Source organism: Microcaecilia unicolor, chromosome 6 (assembly GCF_901765095.1).
Source record: "Microcaecilia unicolor chromosome 6, aMicUni1.1, whole genome shotgun sequence".
Taxonomy (NCBI): Eukaryota; Metazoa; Chordata; class Amphibia; order Gymnophiona; family Siphonopidae; genus Microcaecilia; species Microcaecilia unicolor.
This window is the reverse complement of record NC_044036.1, coordinates 343,400,239-343,426,966: the sequence shown is the minus strand read 5'-3', so window position 1 is coordinate 343,426,966 and position 26,728 is coordinate 343,400,239. Positions and strand designations below refer to the sequence as shown.

At 45.1% G+C, this 26,728-nt stretch overlaps 1 protein-coding gene across 1 annotated transcript in view; it reads right to left on the bottom strand.

Moving 5' to 3' along the window:
- Nucleotides 1-968: 968 nt before the first annotated feature.
- The window catches only part of TIMP2 (TIMP metallopeptidase inhibitor 2), a 36,659-nt gene continuing 10,899 nt past the window's right edge, over nt 969-26,728 (bottom strand). The window contains exons 2-5 of the mRNA XM_030208628.1: nt 10,180-10,280; nt 7,053-7,161; nt 6,788-6,912; nt 969-3,440 (exon numbers count right to left, since the gene is read on the bottom strand). Of these exons, the coding sequence (XP_030064488.1) occupies nt 3,243-3,440; nt 6,788-6,912; nt 7,053-7,161; nt 10,180-10,280 (533 nt within the window). The 3' untranslated portion in view covers nt 969-3,242. The remainder of the gene's footprint in view (nt 3,441-6,787; nt 6,913-7,052; nt 7,162-10,179; nt 10,281-26,728) is intronic.

Here is a 26,728-nt window from a genome sequence, read left to right as displayed (position 1 = left end):
GATAGCTGTGGTCATTCTGTTGTGATTAAAATTTTTGCATGACTTCAGGTGTTCTCTTTGCCACCATGTCACTGGACAGAGGGAGGTAAGCATTCAGCTGGGTGTATAACTAACGTAAATGTTTTCAGATCATACCTATATTCAGTGATGCTGCCATTCAGTTTATCTGTTTACCAGCTGAATATCATGACTTAAATGAGCAAATTATAAATCTAAGAGCTGCTGCCCCTGGAATGTCCCTTTTCAGATGAATAAGTTAAATCATATAAACACCCCAGATTCTCTGCCCAAGGTCCCAGACTTCTTTTAAAGCACTGATGCCCTGATTTCATAAGTGCTTTTGAAATATTAGCCTCAGGCTATCTGGTGACCTCTGTTTGGCCAAGACTCCATCCCAGCCAGCAGCTAAAAATAGTGTGAGGCAGCTGTCATTCAGGATGCTTCCTTCCGCAGATTATTGAAGACCCATCTTTTTGAAAAAATTTACGGAAAGAAACAAAACACATAAAGTCCACACTTACTGTTCACTAATGCATCATACATTCACCTCTGAACTCCCATTCCCGTATTATCACATCACTCATACCTTTACTCACAGAAAGATATATACGATACGCCTTCATGCCTTTTTATCGCCCTCTAAGCTCCCATTGTTTCCTTCCAAAGTTGCAATGCCTATGTTCCATTATTACATTCCTTAACGACACCTCAATTGTTTCGCTTAACCCTGCACAATGTAATCTATAACTATCTGTAACAAATTGTATTTCCAACATTCAACTCATATTGTAAGCCACACTGAACCCGCAAAAAGGTGGGAAAATGTGGGATACAAATGCAATAAATAAATGTGGGGTTTTGGCTGGAGGTATTCGAAATGTTGTAACAGCATCTGCAAACATCCAGAGACAGCACCCACTCACTCACCCACCCACCCCTCACCTTCCAAATAACCAGTCAGATCTCTCTTCATGTGATAATACTGTTTATTATCCTATGACAGGCGTCCTACATATATATACTCAGGGACTCTCATGGGTTTCCAGCACAAGAAGTCACCAATTTACAAATCCCAGCACAAAACATCAAGAAAGCTTTAAATTATAAAGAAAGTTACTTATACCAAGCAAAGATTTCCAGAGAACTGTTATATAAACTAAGGCTTTGGGGTACATTTCTTTTTTGATTTAGATTTGCCTGGAAAGGAAATGAAAAGTGGAGGCACCGAACCAGGGTGAAAGGAATGTAGCACATAAATTAAAGGTGCCTGCTAGTCCAGAATCCTTCCAAAACTTTCAAGGGATTATATAGAGAGATGCTGCAGTTTCTTAGCAGAAGGGTCTCAGATCCTGCCAGCCCATGTGGTGCCTTGTGTTACCCAGAGAGCGTCAAAGAACAGCAGGAGCTGGCTAGGATTAAACCTCTAAGCTTCAGTCCCAGCAAACACATTTAAACCACCCTGCAGCAAGCAGAGAGACCGGCACAGAGACATGGCTTGGGCTAGAGAAAGTTCTAGAAGATTCATTCTTCCCAGCAGCCCTTCTGTGCCCTGCTGAATGCTTTCCACAGAGGGACCACTTCCAAGGAAAAAAGTGCAACTTACGCAAGACAATCACACAGGAAACTGCAGGCAGAGGGACACCTGGGACAGAAACCATACAGGAAGCAAAACGGGAGTGCTAGGTTCCATGGAGAGGAGGGGGTTCCTTGTATATACTGAAGCCACAGACTGGTCCAGTGTGACATCATAAGGACTGAGCAGAGACCAGCACGAGGGCAATGACCCAGAAGTGGGAGCGTGGCAAAACAGTCTGCGTGGCCAAATCCCGCCTAGAATCCAGGGCTGGTTGTGAACTTATTCGGAGAAAGGCTGAAGTAAACCCTTCCCTCGGAGTGCTTGCGCCATTCTTAACGGGAATGTACTCAGAAGGACCGGCTGGGAGCTCAGTGGCAGTCCTGTGTGCTGCCATGTGCAGGGACCTGGGTTGAATTCCTGCTTCTTGGGCAAGATGGGGCTGTCGAGGCCTTGGGAGGGAAATCCCACTTGTCGTGCGAAGGCGACACCTGTGGATCAGACTTGGGTTCCGTCAGGAGTCCTGACGGGTGGCCCTTAACTTAGGCTTCTTGTTGAAATGGTGATGCAGGAACTTGAGAGGGTAATAAAATTGGGGAAGAAATCCAGATAGTTGCGAAAGAGTTTCATGGCACCAGAGCTGAATAGAAGCCTGGTCTGACTGAACCGAATGCCCCAAAGGAGCAGGGGGAATCTGTTACAGCAAAAGTAAAAAGATGAAGTGAAGCTGTAACCAGGAAGGATATAAATGAGCAGAGATAGAGAACAGGTGTAGAAACATGTCCATGTGCAAACACACGTGTGAATGTCATCAGACCACAGAAGATGGAATGCAAACTGACCTGACGCTATTAGTACAGAGCGCAAAAGCCAACAGCAGTTGGCAAAGAGACTGTGCAAACGGCAGAACAGTGGCTAAGGAAACACTGCAATAAAATGGGCCCAGTGTGAAAGAGAAACGATAGCAAAATTCAGGTCCCAGACTGCGGATCCATCTCTGTACATCATCACCAGTTCATCAAAGAAAGTACACAGGGATCCTGGTCACCCTTCTGCAGGTGATCATGAATCTCAGGTCTACAGAGGTTTTGCAGTGAAATGAAGAAAATGTCATTCCAACCAATATCCTAATAAGTCATTTTGGATCAGATGCTCCCGGAAGCCTGGTTACTTGTGGGCAATAGTAAAATCAGAGATCAGTATATGAATCTTAGGTTGAGACCAGCTGAAAGGAGAAAGAAAATGGAAGGATGACTGGATAGGGGGCTGGAGAGGGTCCCACCGTGAGGACCACTCCCTCAGGCAAGAGGAACCTGGTAGCCAGCTACACAGGATGAAAGACTAGAGCCCTCCTCACTCCCTCTAAATTCTGCAAACATGGCTTCTGATTCTCTGGGTAGACTATGAGGGTGGGGTAGGCCGAAAATCCATAGCACACCCTCCATTCTTAGAACATATGAATGTAGTAGATCAGAGAGATGGTTCCACACCAATCCTAACCCAAACCTCTTCCTTAAGTGCAGAGATACTAATTATTTTCAGTCAAGTGGACCTGTATCCCACTTGGGTCACTGCAGGGTCATGCTGTTTCCAGGAAGTGATGTCAGAGCTGGAGCGGTCTTGCTTCTGGTGGCTTTGTCTATGGGAGTCAGGAAGGCAGGAGTTGGACTTATGGATCCTCAATGTCAAGGAACTCCTGTTTGGGTGGAGAAGACCCACGATACCAGGCACAGGACCCATCGCTTCTCTTGATGCACGCATAGTGCTTGGCTTGTCGCCCATTAATACTCTTCTCCGTCACCCAATCTGTCCACAGGCACTCGTCCGGGGAGGAGACATAACAGGGGATCATAGGGCAGCGAGAAATCTGTAGATAGAGAGACAGAGACCATTACTGAGCTAAAAAAAAAAAACAAAAAGAGACGGGTATGAGGAGGAGGATTTCAAAGCGCTTCCCACAGGTTAAAAGCATTTATTTCTTTAACTGACCATCCTCAGTCTGCTAAAAGTCATGCACTGTACTGTGGGTGATAAAACCAACAGGCAGATCTTGTGAAGATCATATTTTTTATTAATAAATTAAAAGCTCCCAGACAGTGCCTGACATGGCCATGTTTCGACAGAATTACAGGCTGCATCAGGGGCCATGGTTACTGCAAATATAAAATTACAAAAAAAAACCACTCAGACATTAGCCATAAGAGTAAAATATAAACATGAATCAAATAATTAAGAGGAACTCCTTCAAAAAAAACATCTTAAAATATGCACATAAGCACTGCCATGCTGGGAAAGACCAAAGGTCCATCAAGCCCAGCACTCTGTCTCCGACAGCGGCCAATCCAGGCCCCAAGAACCTGGCAAAAACCCAAAATTTAATAACGATCAATGGACTTTTCCTTCAGGAATCTGTCCAGACCCCCTTTAAACTCAGCAAGGCCAGCTGCCGTCACTACCTTCTCAACTCAACATTAAACCAGAACATCTAAATAATAGATGGTATAAAACAAGTACTCTTCAGCTTAAAGAGAAGGGACTGTGAAAATTTCATAAAAACAGTCTCCACATCCTGGACAGCAGAATGCGGAGTCCCACAAGGTTCACCACTATCTCCTCTACTGTTCAATATAATGATGACGCCCTCCCCCCAACACATTTGTGAAAAACAGCTACAATCATCTACGCCAACGATGTCACAATCTATATCCCATTCGAAAAAAATATTTCAGAAATCAAACACAGAATCCAATCAGGCATAAACATCATGGAAATCTGGACCTCAGCCTTCAAACAAACTCAACACAGACAAAACCCAATGCCTACTATTAACCTCACACCACCGCAAAGACACCACACCATCAATTGATCCGGAAGGACTAAGACTAGCGATAGCCGATCACTTGGAAATCCTTGGAGTCATTGCTGAAAGTCACAAGTTCTGAAAGTCACAAAAAGCATGTTTAATATGATGTGGAAACTAAAATGAGTAAGAAACTGTTTTCCTACATCCATCTTCCATACACTAACTCAGACTATGGTATGGACCCACATGGATTACTGCAATGGCTGTAAAGATTCAATCCTCAACATCTACAAATAGCCTAAAACACTGCCGCAAAACACATCTATGGCTAACCCAAATTCGAAAGAGACCACCCATTGTTAAATGCTCTCCAATGGCGCCCTATCAAAGCATGGATATCATTCAAAGTATGCATGCTAGTCTACAGAATAATCTATGGCTGAGAGTCAAATTACATGACAACTCTAATCAACCTTCCAACATGGAACGCAAAACAAGACACATGTAACTACCTGACTCTTCACCCCCCATAATACCAAGGTAGCAATACAAAACCACACACGCTTTGAACTTCACCTACCTAGGCTCACAACTCTGGAACACGCTACCTAAAGATCTAAGAAACACAACCAATTATATAAAATTCCGGGAACATCTAAAGACCTTCTTTAAAAACCACTTCCAGGAAGATGCCACATAAATGAACAATTGAATCAGCCAATCCTAACCGACCAACCAGAGGCCGCATCCATTTAGATCTATGACTATTTGAAGACCCCCAACAGCAATAATATATCATTTGTTGATCCGTCACTTCACTATTTCCATTTCAAACTGTATCTTTTATCTGTAAGCCACATTGAAACAATGAACTGTTGTATAATGTAGGGTATTAATGACACAATAAATATATTTAAAAAAGGAGTGAGAGCCTTACCCAGCTGCTGTACAACTTCAAAAGTCACCTGGGCTGGTCCAACTGAGAAAACGTGTTGAACTCCTGGGAGCTTTTAATTTACTAATAATGACTGTGGTCTTCACAAGGCCTGCCTTTGGGTTTTTATCTTCCACGTTGGATTTGGTGGACTGCCTGCTTTGTTTTCTGTACTGAGACTGTACATCCACTGCACTGACTGAGGCGATCTTGGGGGAATGTTTATTTATTTGTTGCATTTTCATCCCACATTTTCCCACCTATTTGCAGGCTTAATGTGGCTTACATTATGCCGTAATGGCAATCGCCATTTCCGGGAAATATGAGCAGAACTTGCATTTTCAATCTATGTGTTTACTATTTTAGTAAAATATTACCCATACAAATACAGGAGCTGTGCCTCATACCCAGAGCAATTTTCAAAGCAAAAGTTCTTGCATACTCCTCTTTTGAAAACGAGTGCAAAGCTTGATGCATGCATGGCCTTTTTGTGTCAATGAGGAAAGACTGAAAATTGCAATATTCATACAGAGCTCCTGATACAAACTATGTAGTGTTTTTCTTTCTTGCATTTAGTGCTGACGAATTGATGCATCTTTGCCAGACAGCTCAATATTCCAGTCAAATTTCATCTTTTGGATTTAGGAGGAACGAGAGACGTTCCAGGGATTGGGCCAAAATTTATCTGTTTAAGCGGAATGCACAAATACTAGTTCTAACTTTTTACACAGGTAAAAACCATTTCAGCAGTGCACATCAGCTTTTGGCCAGTGTTTAACAGGAGGGACCCCAGGACCTGTTTCAGTTGGGGCTGACAAACACATTACTGCATTACATTCAGTATTTAGCTGCTTCTATTGTGTACAGCAAAGTGATGTAAACATAACAGTAAGAAATATGTCACTGGTTCAAAGAGGGACTTGAAACAGGGCACAGCTCTCAGGTAATGTGACAGAGCAGCACCCATGGCATTTTTAATTCACAGGGAATGAGAAAAGGCCCCCTTAGGAGGGGAAGGGAAATGGGACTTGATATACCGCCTTTCTGAGGTTTTTGCAACTACATTCAAAGCGGTTTACATATATTCAGGTACTTATTTTGTACCAGGGGCAATGGAGGGTTAAGTGACTTGCCCAGAGTCACAAGGAGCTTCAGTGGGAATCAAACTCGGTTCCCCAGTATCAAAGTCCACTGCACTAACCACTAGGCTACTCCTCCAACCAAGGAAGACAAAGTAAACGTACTTCCAGCAAGTTCGGAAGGGAAGGCAAGTACATACTTTCACTTTCAAACTGGGGAGAAAATCCACGGGATAAACATTGCTCAAATGCAGTGTGAAAATCACACTGGGGAAGACGCTAGGGGACAAGATGAAGTGGTGAAGGATCCCATCACATCTCTGACTCCTTCTCACGGTCTGCAGCGATCTACTGCGGAAAATAACAGATACGAAAGAAGCCGCAAAACGAAGACCTACCTTGCACTCACACCCCATTTGATATCGCTGAGTAAGGCTCTTTTTCTGGGTAGCACTTAGTGACTCCCAGGGCATGATGAAGTCACACAATGTCACGTGCATTTTGCCATTTCCTTCTGATTTTCCTGTTTAGAAATAAGACACAAGACAGCAGTTACGGAGAGTAATATGGGTCTGCAGGAGGAGACAGATTTACAGTGTGGACTATAGCTTGCAAATATACCCGGATGGCTAAATACACGGACAAGTGCAGAAACTGTTGTACCTGCAATGAGATATTCCTTTTTCCCTCCCGTTTCTAGTGTCACTCCACACACGGCTGAGGAGGGGGCTGTGGAGATGAATTCTATGTCTGTGTCAGGTCCTTTGAACATCTACGGAGTGAGAAAAAAAATTATTTAACCTGAGTAAGATCCCTGGAAAATCAAGGCATTGAGGTGCGGAAGCCCACGGAGTGCACTGATAACCCAGAGTCACTTTAACAATGCTGGGTGAAACTGTGTGTGTGGGGGGGTCCTTCTGGGCTTCTGTGGCAGGAGGGGGTCTGTAAAATATCTGTGGCTTGCCCTCCACCCCCTCAAAAAAAGATTGCTTAGGTAAGCCAGTGGCAACCTCATAGAAACCCTTCCAGACTCTTGAACCACAGCCAGACCTCATGAGCTAAAGACATGGAAACAGAAAGTCACGGCCAGATCCCACCTGCCAGAGCCACGAAATAAAAAAAAATACAGGCTCTGTTCTGTTCCCTGACAGCCTTGCACTAGTTCATAACGTGATCCTAAAATGTGAGTAATGTCTTTACTGTTATTCTCATTTCTAAGAACTCTCGCTGCTGCAGTCTCTCATTGTAAAGATATATGAGCAATGCACTGTGGGTAATGTAGTTCACAGGCAATGCAACCACACTTGTTTGGCTGTGTAAGAACTGCTATCACTGGTTGTGAGGCTGCTCAGACCTTCTCTCTCTCCCTCTCCCTCTGCCAAGCTTGGCTCTTTTGTCTTCCTGTTCAGTCTTACTATCAGAGGTCAGCCAGGTATGACCCTTCCCTTCTATCTCTAGGACTACCCCTTGCTATCCGATAGCAGGCTCTGTCCCCCATTGGTCTCTGTCTGCTCCTCCCTGTATGAAGCCCCACCACTTCCTTGTCCTTTCAGCCACGTGGGGCTTCTTCCTCCATTATAGCCAGGGCATGGAGCCCACCACCATCTCGCTCCAGACAGCTCTGTCCTGCTGAAAATCCCTGTAACGTCTAAGCCCTCGCACTCCCTGTAACGAACCTGGATTTTTTACCCTGTAAATATCTTCTTCCAAATGAGATATTGCACATTGCAGTCACCCAGCTTTGGACTATTTCTACCTGTTCAACTACTTTCCCCTCCCCCTGCAATACAACTACCTCTCTTCAGATCTCCACCTCCCACAGCCTCCAGATTCAGAAGTCTCTGTATCCTGAACATCTATCTGTGAGTAAATTATCTGTGATTTATTCAATAAAAGAGACTTTACAAAATAATAGAGACTTCAGGTGATTGCTGTGCCAGGGTTATGCTCCATGATATTGGGGCTTCTTATTATCAAGCCCCGAGAGTCATGACAGGCTCCGCCCCTGAAAATGACATTGAACAAAAAGTTACACACAAAATCCATTTGCTAGTGGCACTGAACAAAAAACAAATCACAGGAAAACCCCTTTTTCTGGTGGGCTCCAGTTTTATGGAATCAACTTCCATTGGAGTTGACAGCATAACCTGCTTTTAAACAATTTAAGAGTTAAGCTTAAGGCTTTTTTTTTATGCTTCTGGGATTATTTGCTGATGGGATTTTATCGAAGGGTCTGAGGCTTTTAGAAGTGTGAATGGAGGGCGGGTGTCTTGCTTGAGTTCCTTTTCCTGGCTTATTTATCATGTATTTACTATTGTAAACCATATTTGACTGATTATGAAAATGGTATATCAAGATGAATAAACTGGTAAATTATTTAATTATCAGCTAGAAACACTGAACAGTAAATCTCAGACAAAACCAATCTGCTAGTGACACTGAACAGATGGTGGTGAATCATCCCAGTGAGTGAGATTTACTGTCCCAATGAGTGAGACTGAGGGCCAGAAAATGATTTCTCAGGAGCTACATGAAAGGTATACAACACATGGGCCCAGAGGCTAAGTTTTGTGTCCTCAGTATCCCCAAATCCAACTAACCAGGACCCCCTGCACCCAGAGGCTGTTTCATGTCCTCAGTATCCCCAAATCCAACTAACCAAGTCTACCTGTGCCCAGAGGTTGAGTGTCCCCAGTGTCCCCAAATCCAACTAACCAGGTCTACCTGCGCCCAGAGGCTGAGTGTCCCCAGTATCCCCAAATCCAACTAACCAGGTGAGTTTAGTATCCTCAGCATCCCCAAACCCAACTAACCAGGTCTACCTGTGCCCAGAGGTTGAGTGCCGTGTCCCCAGTATCCCCAAATCCAACTAACCAGGTGAGTTTAGTGTCCCCAGTATCCCCAAATCCAACTAACCAGGTCTACCTGCACCCAGAGGCTGAGTGTCCCTAGTATCCCCAAATCCAACTAACCAGGACTCCCTGACCCAGAGGCTGAGTGTCCCCAGTATCCCCAAATCCAACTAACCAGGTGAGTTTTGTGTCCCCAGTATCCCCAAATCCAACTAACCAGGTGAGTTTAGTATCCTCAGCATCCCCAAACCCAACTAACCAGGTCTACCTGTGCCCAGAGGTTGAGTGCCGTGTCCCTAGTATCCCCAAATCCAACTAACCAGGTGAGTTTTGTGTCCCCAGTATCCCCAAATCCAAGTAACCAGGTAAGTTTAGTATCCTCAGCATCCCCAAACCCAACTAACCAGGTCTACCTGTGCCCAGAGGTTGAGTGCCGTGTCCCCCGCGTCCCAATTTCAGCTGACCAGAGCAGCAGAAGATCTGAGCTGGGAACCAAACCAAGGTCTTATTCTACATAAATGTTTTTAACACAGATTTGATATTACATGTTTAACACTTGGCAGCTGAAATAGCAGCTTTGTATTCTGTGATATTTCAGAACTGCAGCTTTTGTTCTTTGGCATTTATTGAGGGGATAAGGGGTCATTTGCACCGTCCTCCCTCCTCCACCCAAATTCTATGTGTCTCCTTTAATTTCCCAATCCAAGGTTGTGCTGTGGAGGAAACCCTCCACCCCCCATTTATACAGAGATCTATCACTAAGGGAGGGGCAAAGGACACAAGAAAGAAAAGAGGAAATTAATGAAAATTAGACTGAAAAGGGAAGTTTAGGAGAGTTGCAAAGGGGAGGAGGGAGTGAGAGGAGAGAGAGAAGAGAAAGGAGTCCAGGAGACCATGAACCCCCTTCTCCAGCCAGTGGAAATGGTCCAGGTCCTCACCTTTATCTGTTTGATCTCATACTGGATCCTTTTAATTGGGTTTCCATAAATATCATTCCCAGAATCCACCTCTTTTCCGATAACAGCCTTTGCTCTGATCACTGGAATGGAGAAATCAGAAAGACAAGAATCAGGAAGCCCTCAGGACACCGCAGAGCTGAAGAGATGAAATTCTTACTGTCACTGTGGCAGCCATGAATGAGTCACATAGGATACATGGAGGAGGGGGGGGGGGGACACAGCTATTCAAATACCATCTCCATTTCCCCAAAGTAACACCTGTTTCACAAAAATACTGTAACTGAGCTTCCTGCCCGGGTCCTTCACAGGACTGTCCAGGTGTTACTGGCTACAGCGGTCAGCCAGCCCACCCCCAACAGCCAGAACCAGAAAAGCTGCAATGGTCAGACACAGGTTCACTGGCTCTGTCCCATGATAGGAATGGGTTCAAGTTCTGCCCAGGCTACGTCTCCTGAGTCCATCAAAGTCAAGAACCTCCTTACTGCCCAGGGGCCAAAAAGCCACATGAGCAGAGCAGGAACAAGGAAGTATGGGACCTGCAAGGGACACCTGTCACTGCTGCAACCTCAGGACACATTCCATCCCTAATCCATAAGAACTTTCTGGCAAAATGTTCACACAGCCCTGGGAGCTTTAAAGTCCACGAGTAACATAGTAACATAGTAGATGACGGCAGAAAAACACCTGCACGGTCCATCCAGTCTGCCCAACAAGACAACTCATCTGTGCTACTTTTTGTGTATACCCTACTTTGATTTGTACCTGTCCTTTTCAGGGCACAGACCGTATAAGTCTGCCCAGCATTATCCCCGCCTCCCAACCACCGGCTCTGGCACAGACCATATAAGTCTGCCCAGCACTATCCCCGCCTCCCACCACCGGCTCTGGCACAGACCATATAAGTCTGCCCAGCATGGGTCCAGGGCAGGAATTAGGGGAGCAGGGGGTCCCGTCCTTATTTGCCCATGTAACACGCATGGAGAGGCAGGTACAACTCTGACGGCTTTGCTGGGCAGACTGGATGGACCACACAGGTCCATTTATCTGCCATCATTTACTTTACTATGACATTAACCATGAGCACTTTCCCTTTTAACTTCTTCCTCACTATTTTCTGGTTTTCTTTTCTCTCTTCACTTTCTATCTATCTATAACCTTTTTATTTTGCAATTTCCTTTCCTTCTTCTAATTGTAATATTTTGTACATTGAGCAGTAGGTATCAGATGTGCAATGTGTGATATATGAAGCACTGTGAAGACAATTTAAAAAAAATGAAAAAAAAAAAGTAAATACCCCCCTCTTTCCCACCCACCCACCCACTCACACACTTTTCACCTGCTGAGAAACATGTGTCCATTTAAAAGCCCAGCCTAAGCCGGATATTTCCCTTGCCTGCCCTTGGCAAGGCAACACTTCACACGAATGTCCAGAAACGGAAGAGAAATGTTTGTAAAAACCCCAAATCCAAAAGGACACGGAGATGTCGGGAGAGGCCTCAAAACCCATTGCAGCAGCATCATCTGAACCGGAACAAAATGGACAAATGCCAGAAAACTGTACATTCGGCATAAACGGGGTGAAGACTCTTGATGTAGGGTCGTTAAAAGGAAAAGCTGGGGGGGGGGGACATTTCTTTGAAAACAGCTCACAGAGCTGCAGTACAGGGTAGCCTGGGCCTGGTCACAGACAGAGGCGGGGGGGGGGGGGGGAGACACTGATCCCAGATTCCTGTGGAAAGGAGGTACTTAGGGGACTAAGTTGCTGTGAATGAAATTTCTCGCACAATTTAATGAAAGCTGCAGAGGAACCAGGAGTTATTTAAAAAAAAAAATCAGTGAATATTTTTCTCAGCTTAGTACTTCAGCCCTTTCTGCTGTACTGAAACATGAACTTGTGCAGCTTTTCAGTGCTAGCTCTAGGAGGTATTAATTTATTTGGATTTTGCTCACACCTTTTCAGTAGTAACTCAAGGTGAGTTACTACATTCAGGTACTCTGGATATTTCTCTGTCCCAGGAGGGCTCACAATCTAAGTTTGTACCTGAGGCAATGGAGGGTTAAGTGACTTGCCCAAGATCACAAGGAGCAGCAACTGGGCACCTTTGGATGTCAAACCCGCTGCTCCAACCACTAGGCCACTCCCCCACTCTGCATTGGGGCATGTCCCCTGCTCACCGGACCCCTCATGCTATCTGTCCGCTTAACAAAAACATTTTCCAGGTATTTGGGAACACGGCAACCTGCTCCCAGACATAGCTGAGACACCAGTCCAAGCCCAGCTGAAAGCACTAGAAAGGGCCTTCAGCTCTCTTTCTGCCCTTTCAAGCACTGAAGACAGAGATAGAAGGGTCACAAATCAGAGTTCAGCCACCACCTGACATTTTTCTCACAATTACCAAAAAAGAGATTTTCCCATGACACAGCTCAGGAATCCATGTTTATCATTTGCAGTGCATTTTTTCTAGCAAAAAAGGTGCCGGTACTCAAATGCTAGGCCACCCTTCAGGGGTGGGGTGATCACTGAGGGACTCATCCCACAATAGCCAGGCCCCCTGGAACCAGTCACGGAATCTATGACAAGGCAGAATTGGTGTGTAGAGCCTGATCTCTTTCATTAAAACTTGGGGTCCAATAGGTCAATCTTAGCAGACAATGGAAAAGGTGCCGGTACTCAGTAACATAGTAAATGACGGCAGAAAAAGACCTGTACGGTCCATCCAGTCTGCCCAACAAGATAAACTCATATGTGCTACTTTATGTGTATATCTTACCTTGATTTGTATCTGCCATTTTCAGGGCACAGACCATAGAAGTCTACCCAGCAGCAGCCCCGCCTCCCAAACACTAGCCCCGCCTCCCCCACCGGCTCTGCCACCCAATCTCCGCTAAGCTCCTTAGGATCCATTCCTTCTGCACAGGATTCCTTTATGTTTATCCCACGCATGTTTGAATTCCGTTACCGTTTTCATCTCCACCACCTCTCGCGGGAGGGCATTCCAAGTATCCTCCACTCTCTCCGTGAAAAATTACTTCCTGACATTATTCTTGAGTCTGCCCCCCTTCAACCTCATTTCATGTCCTCTAGTTCTACCGCCTTCCCATCTCCGGAAAAGGTTCATTTGCGGATTACGGGACAAGATGAGTTAAGTCACTTTACTCTTTTGTCTACTGAATATCAGCTTGCAGGAGGGAAGATGGTTCACTTAATAATAATGAAATTATCTAGAAAACGAAAAGAACTCAAGAAACACAATCATTCTACAGTAGAAGTACAGGAAGCCGAACAGAAACCAGGAAATGTCGTTACAAAAAAGGAGATGTAATACTGAGATGTGTAAAAGGGGGTTTCCTTGCAGACATTGTTATTACATAGGTGCTGATCGTGCAGCACTGAGGTGTGTAAAAGGGGGGGGGGGGATTCCTTATAGACATCATTATTATATAAGCACTACCCGTGTAACACTCAAGTTTGTACGGTGGGGGGGGGGGGGGTTCCTTACAAATGTTGTTACTACACAAGCAGTGATCATGCAGCATTGAGTTCTATAAAAGGGGGGTGGTCCTTACAGACATTTTCCCACCTATTTGTAGGCTCAATGTGACTTACATAGTACCGGAAAGGCGTTTGCAGGCTCCAGTGTGAACAAATACAGGGTGATGTTGTGATAAGATCAAGTTCATGTGGTACAGCCACACTAGGGAATCGGAGAACGGAAGAGTTGCGTTATGTCCATTACGTGCTTTAGTTTGGTTGTGTTGCAGAGATTAGGCATTTAAGTTGGATCGGTAGGGTATGCCTTTTTAAACAGGTTGGTTTTTAGTGTTTTCCAGAAGTTTAGGTGGTCATACGTCGTTTTCAAGGCTTTTGGTAATGCGTTCTACAGTTGTGTGCTTATGTAGGAAAAACTGGACGCGTAAGTTGATTTGTATTTGAGTCCTTTGCAGCTTGGGTAGTGCAGATTTCGGTACGTTCGTGTTGATTCTGATGTGTTTCTAGTTGGTAGGTTGATCAAGTCTGTCATGTATCCCGGAGCTTCACCGTAGATAATTTTGTTATTACATAGGCGCTACCTGTGTAACACTCAGGTGTGTAAAGGGGGAGGGGTACTTTCAGAGATTAGGAAAGCTGGCAAATTGGGTAACACTATAATAATGGGTGATTTCAATTACCCCGATATTGACTGGATAAATGTTACACCAGGGAGGGCCAGGGAGATAAAATTTCTAGATGTAATTAATGACTGCTTCTTGGAGCAACTGGTCCAGGAACTGACGAGAGAGGATCTGGTCCTTGGTGGGGTGGAGTGCAAGGCATAGTGTGAGAGGTGGCGGTGTTGGGTCCCCTGGGAAACAGTGATCATAACATGACCAAGTTTCAGCTACTATCTGGCATGAACCCGCAACGGAAATCTACTGTAGCTGCATTTAATTTTCAAAAGGGCGACTATAATAAAATGAGGAAAATGGTTAAAAGAAACTAAAAGGGTTGGCTACTAAGGTTAAGACACTAAATCAGGTGTGGACGTTATTAAAAAAATACCATTTTGGAAGCCCAATCCAGATGCATTCCACATATAAAAAAGAGAAAACGACAGCCAGCATGGCTAAAAGGTGAAGTCAAAGGGGCCATTACAGCCAAAAGATTGTCCTTCAAAGAATGGAAAAAGGACCCAAATGAAGAAAATAAGAAGCAACAAAAGCACTGGCAAGTCAGATGCAAAGCATTAATAAAGAAGGCTAAAAGAAAATATGAAAAGAAACTTGCCTCAGAGGCTAAAACTCACAGTAACAACTTTTTCAGGTACATCAGAAGCGGAAAGCTTGCGAGGGAATCCGTGGGACTATTACATCACAAAGGAGCAAAACGGGTGCCTGGAGGAACTGAATCCAATCTCAGTTTTCCTGGAAGATGTACTGAGACAAACTGACAAATTAAAGAGTAGTAAATCACCTGGACCGGATGGCATACATCCAAGGGTACTCAAAGCATGAAACTGCTAATCTGCTGTTAGTAATATGTAACTTGTTGTTAAAATTGTCCTTAATACTTGAAGATTAGAGGGTGACCAATATGTGACCGATTTTTAAAAAGGGTTCTAGGGGGATCCGGGAAATTATAGACCGGTAAGCCTGATGTCGGTGCCGGGCAAAATAGTGGAAACTATTATAAAGAATAAAATTACAGAACATGTAGACAAACGTGGTTTAATGGGACAGAGTCAGCAGGGGTTCAGCCAAGGGAATCTTGCCTCACCAATCTGCTTCATTTCTTTGAAGGTGTGAATAAACATGTGGATAAAGATGAGGCAGTTGATGTAGTGTATCTAGATTTTCAGAAAGCTTTTGGTAAAGTTCCTCATGAGAGACTCCTGAGAAAATTAAAGAGTCATGGGATAGGAGGCACTGTCCTTCTGTGGATTAGGAATTAGCTATTGGACAGAAAACAGAGGTAAGGTTAAATGGTCATTTCTCTCAATGGAGGAGGGTGAACAGTGGAATGCCACAGGGATCTATATTTGGACCGGTGCTATTTAACATATTTATAAATGATATGGAAATTGGAATGACGAGTGAGATGGTTAAATTTGCAGATTAAACAAAACCATTCAAGGTTGTTAAAACACGTGCGGACTGTGAAATATTGCAGGAAGACCTTAGGAAATTGGAAGACTGGGCGTCCAAATGGCAGATGAAATTTAATGTGGACAAATGCAAGGTGATGCACATTGGAAAGAATAATCTAAATCAAAGTTAGCTGATGCTAGGGTCCATCTTGGGGGTCAGCACTCAAGAAAAAGATCTAGATGATGTTGTAGAAAATACGCTGAAATCTTCTGCTCAGTGTGAGGCAGTGGCCAAGAAAGCAAATGCTAGGAATTATTAGGAAAGGGATTGTGAATAAATCCGAAAATACTATAATGCCTTCGTATCACTCCATGGTGCAACAGTACCTCGAGTATTGCGTTCAGTTCTGGTCGCAGTATCTCAAAAAAGATATAGCAGAATTAGAAAAACGGGGATGAAACTCCTCTCGTATGAGGAAAGGAAAAAGAGGTTAGGGCTCTCTTCAGCTTGGAAAAGAGACGGATGAGGGGAGATATGACTGAGGTCTACAAAATCCTGAGAGGTGTAGAACGAGTAGAAGTAAATCGATTTTTTACTCGTTGCGAAAGTACAAAGACTAGGGGGGACACTCAAGGAATTTACACGGAAATATTTTAAAAACAAATAGGATGATTTTTTTTTCACTCAATGAATAGTTAAGCTCTGGAACTCTTTGCCAGAGGATGTAGTAACAGCGGTTAGTGTATCCGGGTTTTAAAAAGTTTTGAGCAAGTCCATAGTCTGCTATTAAGACAGACACATGGGGAAGCTACTGCTTACGGTAGCATGGAATGTTGCTGCTAATTGGGTTTCTGCAGGTACTTGTGACCTGGCTTGGCCACTGTTGGAAACAGGATACTGGGCTAGATGGACCATTGGTCTGACCCAGTATGGCTACTCTTATGTTCTTATCATTATTACATAGGCGCTACCTGTGTAACACAGGCATTGATCAGGCATGACCGAGGTGTGTAAAAGGTGGGAGGGGTTCCTTACAGATATCGTTATTACATAGGTGCTGATTGGCCATCACTGAGGTGTATAAAAGTGTGGGGAGGGGCTTCCTTACACTGTAAGACAGGAATCTGGTGCCCCCTTCTGCTTACATCTAGTATTACTGTTATTACTAAACTCTCGGAGGTTTATGGATAAGTTATGAGGGTGATTGTCAAAGGGGAGCTGGGATGCTGCGTGCTGAGTACAGATTCTACAATGGCAACTGCGCAGAACTGCCGCAATACAAGCGTAAGTTAGGCAGCAGCACTTATGCAGTCACATGCTGGGAGGCCATTAGACACATAAAGGCAGGTATAACCCGCCCGTGGAACTGCCAAACACACCCCTGACCTGCCCAAGCCCCCTCCCTCTTTGCAGTTGCGTTGCCTTATTAAGTTACGTGTGTAAGTGACCCTTTTTCATGAACTGTGGGTGTAACTCTGCAGGCTGGTCTGAAAGGTGGGCGAACGGCTTTCCGAGATCTGACTGGCACGAAGACGTTGTACCTGTAGCTACTAAATGTCACGGTTACTACTACTACTATAAATCATTTTTATAGCGCTACCAGTCGTACACAGCGCTTCAGAATTGAAGATGAAGAAAAGACAGTCCCTGCTCAAAAGAGCTTACAATCTAAATCAGGACTGACAGACAGGCCCAATAAGGGATAAGGGTTGGACAGACAGAAGGACACATTGGGAAAGGGTATATAGCCCCACCGATATTTTGCCTAACACAGCATCGGCTACTAAGCTCGTGGGCGGGGCTGCAGATTAGTGTGTTTGGCCTCTCCAACCAAAGATGTTCCACTGTCCCTGCCTGCCACAGGGGGTCTCAATTTATAGAAGAAATAGTTTACACGTGCTTGGGACCCCTGAGCCCGACAGCAACGTCAATTCTGGCATTTATCAAATGGATTGGGATCCTCGACTTCAACACCTGAAGGAAAAAGCGAGGCAACGCAAGGAATCAAGACCAAGGCAGCCTTAATCTACCAGAAGATCCCATAGACTACGGCTATCTGCTTATAGTTGCCAAGCTTCCTCTCCCGCCAGCCTTTATTTCTGACACTCTCAATCGCAAAGAACCGGATAAGTCTGGCCTTGCTCCTCGATCAACTCTTCCTCATCATGACATATAACTGTAGCCTATATTGCCTCATATGGACACAATGTTATCTGTTGAAAACTGTGGGAAATTCTTATACAGCCAGCAGTCAATGTTAACCATAAAAAGAGTTTTGGAAAATCAACCCCAGAATGTTTGCAGCCATTAGAAGAAAATAATCAAAACACTGACTGGATCTGAGCTTCCCAAACCTTTGCCAATGGAGACCCTATCCAAGCGCTCAAAACTACCCCCGACCCCAGTCCCTCTCTCTGTTCCATTTCTACACTTCCTTCTTGCCCTGCCTCAGTTCCAGGCCAGTCACAGCCCCTCCCTCACCCCATTAAGAGGCAGATGCAGCAACCAAACGTAAAAAAATCTAAATCGTTAAAGTCCCTAACGATTTTAAAATAACGAAAAATGCACCAAAAAAAAAAGTCACACATGCTGAGATCGGTATTGAAACGTACAATGTATTAAAGAATCACAATACACATCGTTAATCGGCCCCCAAATCATGCGCAGAGCAGCCAAGCGTTATGTTAGCTGCTCTGCGCATGCCACAAACAGTCAAAACACAGTCAAATCACAAGCACATGGCTCCCAAATCAAAACAAAAATAAAAAAAAAGGGTCGGGAGGGGGCAAGGGCGCTCATCAGGAGCGTCCTGTACGGACGGCCTTGCCCCCCCCCCCCCCGCTGCTCCCCACTTTCCGCCGCTCCCCCCCCCCCCGAAAAAGCAAAATTCTAGCAGCCCCTGCCCCCTCCCTTCCTCACTACTCTGTCTCACCTCAGCTCCGCCTCCCGACATCCTCCGCCCTGTGCCCCGCCCCCTCTTGGGGTCGTCGCCGCCATTCCCCTCCTCCATCGGGCCCCCCTCCCTCTTACCGGGCCCGTGCAGCGCCTCTCTCCTCTGTCCGAAGGCGCTGCAAGGGCAAGAAGAAAGCTGATGCCTGCCTTCGCCCAGTTTCTGTCGCGCGTCTCTCTCCTCCTGGGCCCGCCCCTGTCTGACGTCGGTAACCTACGTAGGGCCCGCCCCTGTCTGACGTCGGTAACCTATGTAGGTTACTGACGTCAGACAGGGGCGGGCGCAGGAGGAGAGAGACGCGTGACAGAAGCTGGGCGAAGGCAGGCATCAGCTTTCTTCTTGCCCGTGCAGCGCCTTCGGACAGAGGAGAGAGGCGCTGCACGGGCCCGGTAAGAGGGAGGCGGGCCCGATGGAGGAGGGGAATGGCGGCGACGACCCCAACAGGGGGCAGGGCACAGGGCGGAGGATGTCGGGAGGCGGAGCTGAGGGGAGACAGAGTAGTGAGAAAGGGAGGGGGGCCGGGGCTGCTAGAATTTTGCTTTTTCGGGGGGGGGGAGCAGCGGAAAGTGGGGAGCAGCGGGGGGGGGCAAGGCCGTCCATACAGGACGCTCCTGATGAGCGCCCTTGCCCCCTCCCGATCCTTTTTTAATTTTTTTTATTTGATGTGTTTTCTGACTTCCTTTGGACCAATCACAGCGCTTTTAGCTCTGCTAATGCGCTGGGATTGGCTCAAAGTTTGTTTATTTTTTCACTTAATGATTTTTCCTGGCACAGAGCTGTCCTAACGAGAGGTCCAGACCTCTCGTTAGATTTCCTGCCTTTTTCCTGCGTAAAGGCAATCGGAAAAGGTTAGTGCATGTCGTTTCAATGGGGTTTTCACACTAATTGCTCATCTCCATTCCGTTTTCGTTAGCTGCTGGCTTCCTCGGTAAAAGCCCTTTGATGCATGCAACGGATCAAATTTTCCTCGTTGGAGAGTCATTAAAGGCTCATTTAGCTTTAGTGCATCTGCCTCTAAGTCATGCCCACCAGATTGCTGCATCAGCCTGGCCTGCTCGGTTTTCTTACAGATGTGGGCATGAACCCACATGAGGCTTTTTTTGACCGTTGCAACCCAGTTTGGGCCAGATAATACCATTATTCAGGGCAATTTACAAAGGATTCCTTCCCCCTTTTGTGGGAAACAGGGTGGGGTGAGTATTTTGACATCTCTATGCACCATTCTCTGGCTTGCACTTTGTACGTGGTATAGAGCAGGTGCAAAATGCATGGGTACAGAGCAATTAAACTCTGGAATTTGTTGCCAGATAATTTGGTAAAAGCAGTTAGCTTAGCAGGGTTTAAAAAAAGGTTTGGATAACTTCCTAAAAGAAAATCCATAAGCCATTATTAAACTTGGGAAAATCCATTGTGTGTTCTGGGATAAGCAGTATAAAGTCTGGTTTGCTGTTCTGGGATCTTGCCAAGTACCCATGACCTGGACTGGCCACTGTTGGAAACAGGAAACTGGCTTGATGGACCTTCAGTCTGTCCCAGTATGGCAATGCTTATATTCTTATGAAAGCTCCATGGGGAGTGTCTCTTTCAAAATGTGCAAAGTATCCACAGGCCTGCACCCCAGATGGGTTAACAAACATCTAATTAGGACCAGCGTCCGAAAAGACACAACACAGTCAATAACACAGAAATTTCCCTTCCATTGCTCATGTGTGAGGGAGACAGGGTTCAGCTTAGAAGCTTGTTACTGGGCCCAAGGAAATGACGAATAGGCCCTGAGAGAAGAGAGCGGGATGGAGATTCATACCTGGCTCATCCCTCTGGAGTAACCAGGGCTCCTGTGAGCAGCAGTGGGCTCAGATGATATCTCTGTTAGTAAGAGTGATTAGCTCAGCGGGCTCCACCATTTCCACTCACGTGCTGTTGAATCACTTGAAAAAAATGTACCCAAATTGTGTGCGGATTTGTTCTGAACAGTGCAGCTTTGTGGAAGGAACTGCAACACTGCAGTTTCTTCGCCAAAATACTGGTAAGGAAGCCAAACTCTGCTCTGTAAACTCAAAAAGAGAAAGAAAAGGCCACATGAAGAACAGGAGAGAGGATGGGGAGAAAGAGAAAGATGAAATGAGGAGGAAGAGATGGAAGAAGAAGAAGAGAGGGGGGGGGGGGGGACAAAGAGGGAGAGGAAGAGATGGAAGCAGAGATAGAGAAAGTGATAGTCCAAAGAGAACAGGCTCAACTGAGTCTCTCCTTTCCACCATTGCTCAGACTTATGGGGGGGGGGGGGGTCCTGAGTCTCTCTTTCTCTCCTTTTCCTCAGAGCTTACACTCTCTTCCTTTCCTTTGTGCTAGCTTAGACTGAGTGGAGGGGGTGTCTCCTGAGTATTCCTCTGTTTTTCCTCAGCACATAAACTTGGGGTGTGGGGAATCCTCTCTTTCCCTTTCCTCAGAGCTTAAACTGGAGGGTCTCCTGAGTGTTTTTATTCTCAGCATTTACATTTGGGGGGGGGGGGGGGCTGAGTACCTCTCTTTTCTTTTCCTCTGTGCTTAAACTGGTGGGGGGGGGGGAGTGGGGACTCCTCTTCCTCCCTCTTCTATGAGCTTAGACTGAGAGGGGCTGTTCTCTCTTCCCTTTTCTCTGAGCTTACTGGGGAGGGGGGGGCTCCTCTCTCTCCCTTTAGACTGAGGGGAAGTGGTGTGTTCTGAGTATTTCTCTCTTTTTCCTCAGCACTTAAACTGGGGAGGGGGGCTCCTCTCTCTCTCTTTCCTCAGTGCTTAGACTGGGAGGGGGGGCTCCTGACTCTTTCTCTCCCCCTTTCCTCAGAGCATAGACTGGGGGGAGGAGAGTTTATCTGCTGAGTTTCTGAGGTCCTCAGTAGCTGTTGATGTTTCCTTCCAAGGAATGTGGGATGCTTTCCAAGGACATTGGATAATCAAATCAGTGCCGAAGCAACTCATACTAAGGCTGACAGCAGGGCACCCACCCGCCTCCTCCCTCCTTTCCCCCCCTTATGCAAACAAGAATCCAAGTAGTGGAAATTTACAGCCGGCAATCATTAGCTAATTATCCGCACTTGGCCTTTTGTAAAAGAAGGTGAGGGTGGGATAGAGGCCTCTTGTACCTACCATTCCTGCCCATCCTCTGTCCTGCATCTTTCTCCCTTCACAAAGTTACAGAATGACCTTTCTTTTTCCTCTTCTCTGCTTTGACCTTCTTTCCTTCTATCACATACGGATAGATCAAAGCATCATTTTCAAAGCCATTTGCATAGATAAAATAAGAAGAAAGAAACTACACTGACTCCCACTTAAAGAACGTATCGCGTTCAAGATCTGCACGACCGTCCATAAAATCATTTACGGAGATGCTCCAACCTACATGCTAGACCTCGTGGACCTACCACCCAGAAATGCTAAAAGATCTTCCCGCACCTTTCTCAACCTCCACTTCCCCAGCTGCAAAGGATTAAAATACATTTAACACACGCTTCTCCTATATGAGTACGCAGCTATGGAACGCACTACCAACTCACTTGAAAGCGATCAACAAATTAACTAACTTCCGCAAATCTCTGAAAACCTATCTCTTCAACAAAGCCTACCATGAAAATACATAACCAACATAACCTAACCACCTTTATTCACATTATACCTCTCTATAACAAGCTAACTAAATCTGCCTGTTTTTCCTTGACATCTCTGTAACAACAATTGTACTCTCTACTCTGGCATGGCGACGCCATAACAGGTCTCTGTAAGCCACATTGAGCCTGCAAATAGGTGGGAAAATGTGGGATACAAATGCAACAAATAAATAAATAAATAAATAAATACCCTACGAAGGATTGCCAGGGATGCACAGCAATACTATATTGCTCAACGATAAACGGACCTATTTTTCTAAGCGGATCCGATAGGCGTCTAGTTCTACATAGCAATTATTCAAAGTTTTCAATGCTCTTACTACTATCCCTTCACATTCGGAACCTAGAGCCCAACTAACTGGCAAATTATTTTGTAACTAGACTCCAGTGTTTCCAGAGGACTTTTCTTCCACTCGCTCCTCTCCCAGACCCTACTTCCGCACTAACTCTTTAATCTGTTTGCGAGTCCTCTGGCCCTGCTTATACAATCTTTGAGAATTAGTTCGTACTCCTATGCATATGACTTCCTTTTCATTCTTTACACAGATCCATTGTGTGTGAATTTAAAGCATGTGGAAGTCTGGTTAAAGGACCATCATCTAGTCCTACATCCACAGAAAACAATAGCAAACTGGATTACCGGTTCAGTTCCCACCTCACATCCCTTTAATTTTGTTGGATAGGCCTATTCCTCCCGTTTCATCTTCTGGATTCCACATTGTCTTTTGCTCCCTGGATATCAGAGGTTGTCAAATTAAGTTTTTCTTTTCTTTCTACGTAGACTGAGAGCTATCCGCAATTTTATGCTCCTTGTTCTACGCTTTCCTTCATTCAAGGTACAACTATTGTAACATCATTTACACAGGGATTACTAAATACAATATTAAATATCGCGACCCATCTTCTTTGTCGAGCGTCTCGTTATGATTACGTCTAACCACTTCTTCAGCGGCTTCACTGGCTCCCTACTGAATTTAGGATTAAACTCAAGGTTGCAACATTAACTCATAAGGTTCTACACAGTGGTCTTTCTGCTTATCTCTCCTCCGTGGTGATTCCTACAACCCCTCCCATACTTTACGTTCACTGCACGACAACAGGTTGAGTCTCCTTCACCCCTCTAAAGTTCGATTAGAGTCTTCAAGATCGAGTGACTTCTACCTAATTTCGCCTGCATTACGGAATCCATTACCACAACATCTTCACCTTGACACTTCATCATTTAAAACATCTCTAAAAACATATTTTTTCCAACAGGTCCTATAGCACATGACCAGGTTGGTTTCTACAGCGGGGAATTGGTGGGGGGGGGGGGGGGGGGGGGTTGTAAATGTTTGCTACAAATGTTTTATCTTGGTTTGAATTCTGGTCTTTCCTATCTACTCGTTGGTGTTCCTTTCTGATTTTATGTAAACCGCTTTAATTTGTGTGCAAGGAAAGCGGTATATTAGATTTTTAATAAACGATATTTGAACAAATTAAAATGGAACCATTCCCTTAAGAAATCTAAAAACAATAGGACATAGCTTAAATAGAATTCTGAATTTGAAAGCCAGTGAAGCAAGATGAAAAAGGGAGTGACCCCCATCCCAGCTTCTGGTCCTAAAGTGAACCATAACCTGGTCAGGGACTTTTCGGTGAACCCTAAATATATATAAGTACATAAGTAATGCCATACTGGGAAAAGACCAAGGGTCCATCGAGCCCAGCATCCTGTCCACGACAGCGGCCAATCCAGGCCAAGGGCACCTGGTGAGCTTCCCAAACGTACAAACATTCTATACAATCAAGCCATTGTGACATCACTAATGAGGTTGGCTCTTATTGGTGGAATGAACCACTATGACATCACAATAGGTTAAATCACTGCTCTATGTAATAAAAGTGAGCCAAGTAGAGGACATAAGTACATAAGTAATGCCACACTGGGAAAAGACCAAGGGTCCATCGAGCCCAGCATCCTGTCCCCGACAGCGGCCAATCCAGGCCAAGGGCACCTGGTGAGCTTCCCAAACGTACAAACATTCTATACAATCAAGCCATTGTGACATCACTAATGAGGTTGGCTCTTATTGGTGGAATGAACCACTATGACATCACAATAGGTTAAATCACTGCTCTATGTAATAAAAGTGAGCCAAGTAGAGGACATAAGTACATAAGTAATGCCACACTGGGAAAAGACCAAGGGTCCATCGAGCCCAGCATCCTGTCCACGACAGTGGCCAATCCAGGCCAAGGGCACCTGGCAAGCTTCCCAAACGTACAAACAATTCTATACATGTTATTCCTGGAATGTGGATTTTTCCCGTCCATTTAGTAGCGGTTTATGGACTTGTCCTTTAGGAAACCGTCCAACCCCTTTTTAAACTCTGCTAAGCTAACCGCCTTCACCACCCATAGCCTGCATCTCCTGCTTGACTGGTCCAGTTTAATCTTTAAAGGGCATTTTTTTTTTTTTTAAACACTCTCTCTCATGATTGCATCAACGTCATCTTCCAGAAAAGGGAAGGAGGAAATGGGCCTGAGGGACAGGGAAAATTGCCAAATTATTGAGGTCGTGCACTTCAATTCACAGAAATATAGCTGAACAAAGAAGCAGTGGATTGGTGTATGAGGAAAAGTGTGACCAGAGGCTGTCTCTGTCCCTGAGCAGCAGCACTGGGAGGAAATGGAGGGTAACTCCAGCAGGAAGTGAACTCATGCAGCAAGAAAGAGAGCATACAAGAGCGACAAGACCCACACCGTCTCTTAGCTGCCCCCCAGCTATGGCCTATTTCTGTGCTGTGTCTGTCTCAGGAAACCCTCATCCACTGTTCTGTTAACCAGCTTTATTAGTTCAAGCAATTAAGGTGTGAAAGAGGCCACAGTTGTACAATTTAACCCCCATCAAACAGACGCCAGGGTCTTTCGAGACCCCACATAAACAGGAGGCACTGAATAAAAGAGGTTAAAGAGCTCTTTGGGCACCAGACAGGCTGCGTGTGAGCACACGTGTGAATACGTGTATGCATGTGGATGCCAGTGCAGAATGACACAGCAGTAAGGGAAAATGGAGCAAGTAAGAAAGAAAGGTCTGCAGACTGGTGGCTGTTTTATTCTCATCCACATCGTCTTTGTATATCCAAAAGAGGCAGAAATATGGACTAGAAGGCTCCGGGGGAAACCCAAAGTACAGCCGCTGCATCCGGCATATGGGGGCAGCTTGGGGGTTTCTAGACTCGCTCAGAAGACATGCAGGTGAGTCAGGGGAGAAAGCTGCGATGAACATGAGGACTGAATGAGAATATTTTAACATTAGTGAACACATTCCTGTTCGGCACTTCCAAAACACTCAACAAAATCTCTCCTGGAATATTTGTTGGGTTAAGCAGAGAAATGTCTCCCTCAGAAAACCAGACAGATGAAAAGACAGAGAAACACACAGTGAGCGAGTGCAGGAGAACAGACCTTCAGAGTTAAGTGCAATGTTTATACAATGGGAGGGGGCCAGCAAGATCCAGGTGGTAAAGGAGGATCCTTGGTTTCTTTGGTTTTGACATGATAATTGTACTGGGCTTATTGCATTGATATCTCAGAGCTTCAGGTACCCAGAGAATGCATCATAATTGAAGCAAGATTAACAATAACTCAACTCTTTGTTAACACCATGTAAGTAAGTCCTACACCCACTTCTTCATAACCAAAGACTGGGAGGTAAAATACAAACCAGACAAAGACCAAAGAGAAGCCTGAAACCAATGTAAAGAGGATCTGCAGCCAATCAAAGAAGAGCAGGATTACCATAAGGAATCAAAATACACTGACTACATAGTTTTTACCTTTAGAGTGTAAGCTCTCTTGAGCAGGGACTGTCCTTCCCCATGTTTAAACTTGTACAGCACTGCGTAACCCTGGCAGCGCTATAGAAATGCTAAGTAGTAGTAGTAGTAGTAGAAATAATGACATCAAAGGTCAACTCAAATAGAGGACGGATCAAGGAAAAGAAGCCCCAGGACAACAGAAAGAGGCCACAGGTCAATCCAAAAACAGTCATTGGAAAGAGACCCCATAACAGTGCAGAGAGGCCACTGGCCAATGCAGATAGGTAAATGGAAATAAGTTCTACATCAATGAAAAAAGACCCCAGGGCAGCATAAAAAAGCCACAAAGTGAACTCAAGATTAGTACAAAAAGGTTCTCTGTCAATAGAAAAATGTTCTGGGTCAATAAAAAGAGGCCACAAGTCATAAAGAAGAAATAAAGTGAACGTTAAACCCCCACAAAATTAAGCCAATGTTGGCAACTGTCAGCTGAAGTAGAAATAACAGTGGAGCTGCTGAGAGGCAGGATGTACAGGCCTCGCTGGGAAGAAGCAGTGAAGACATCACAG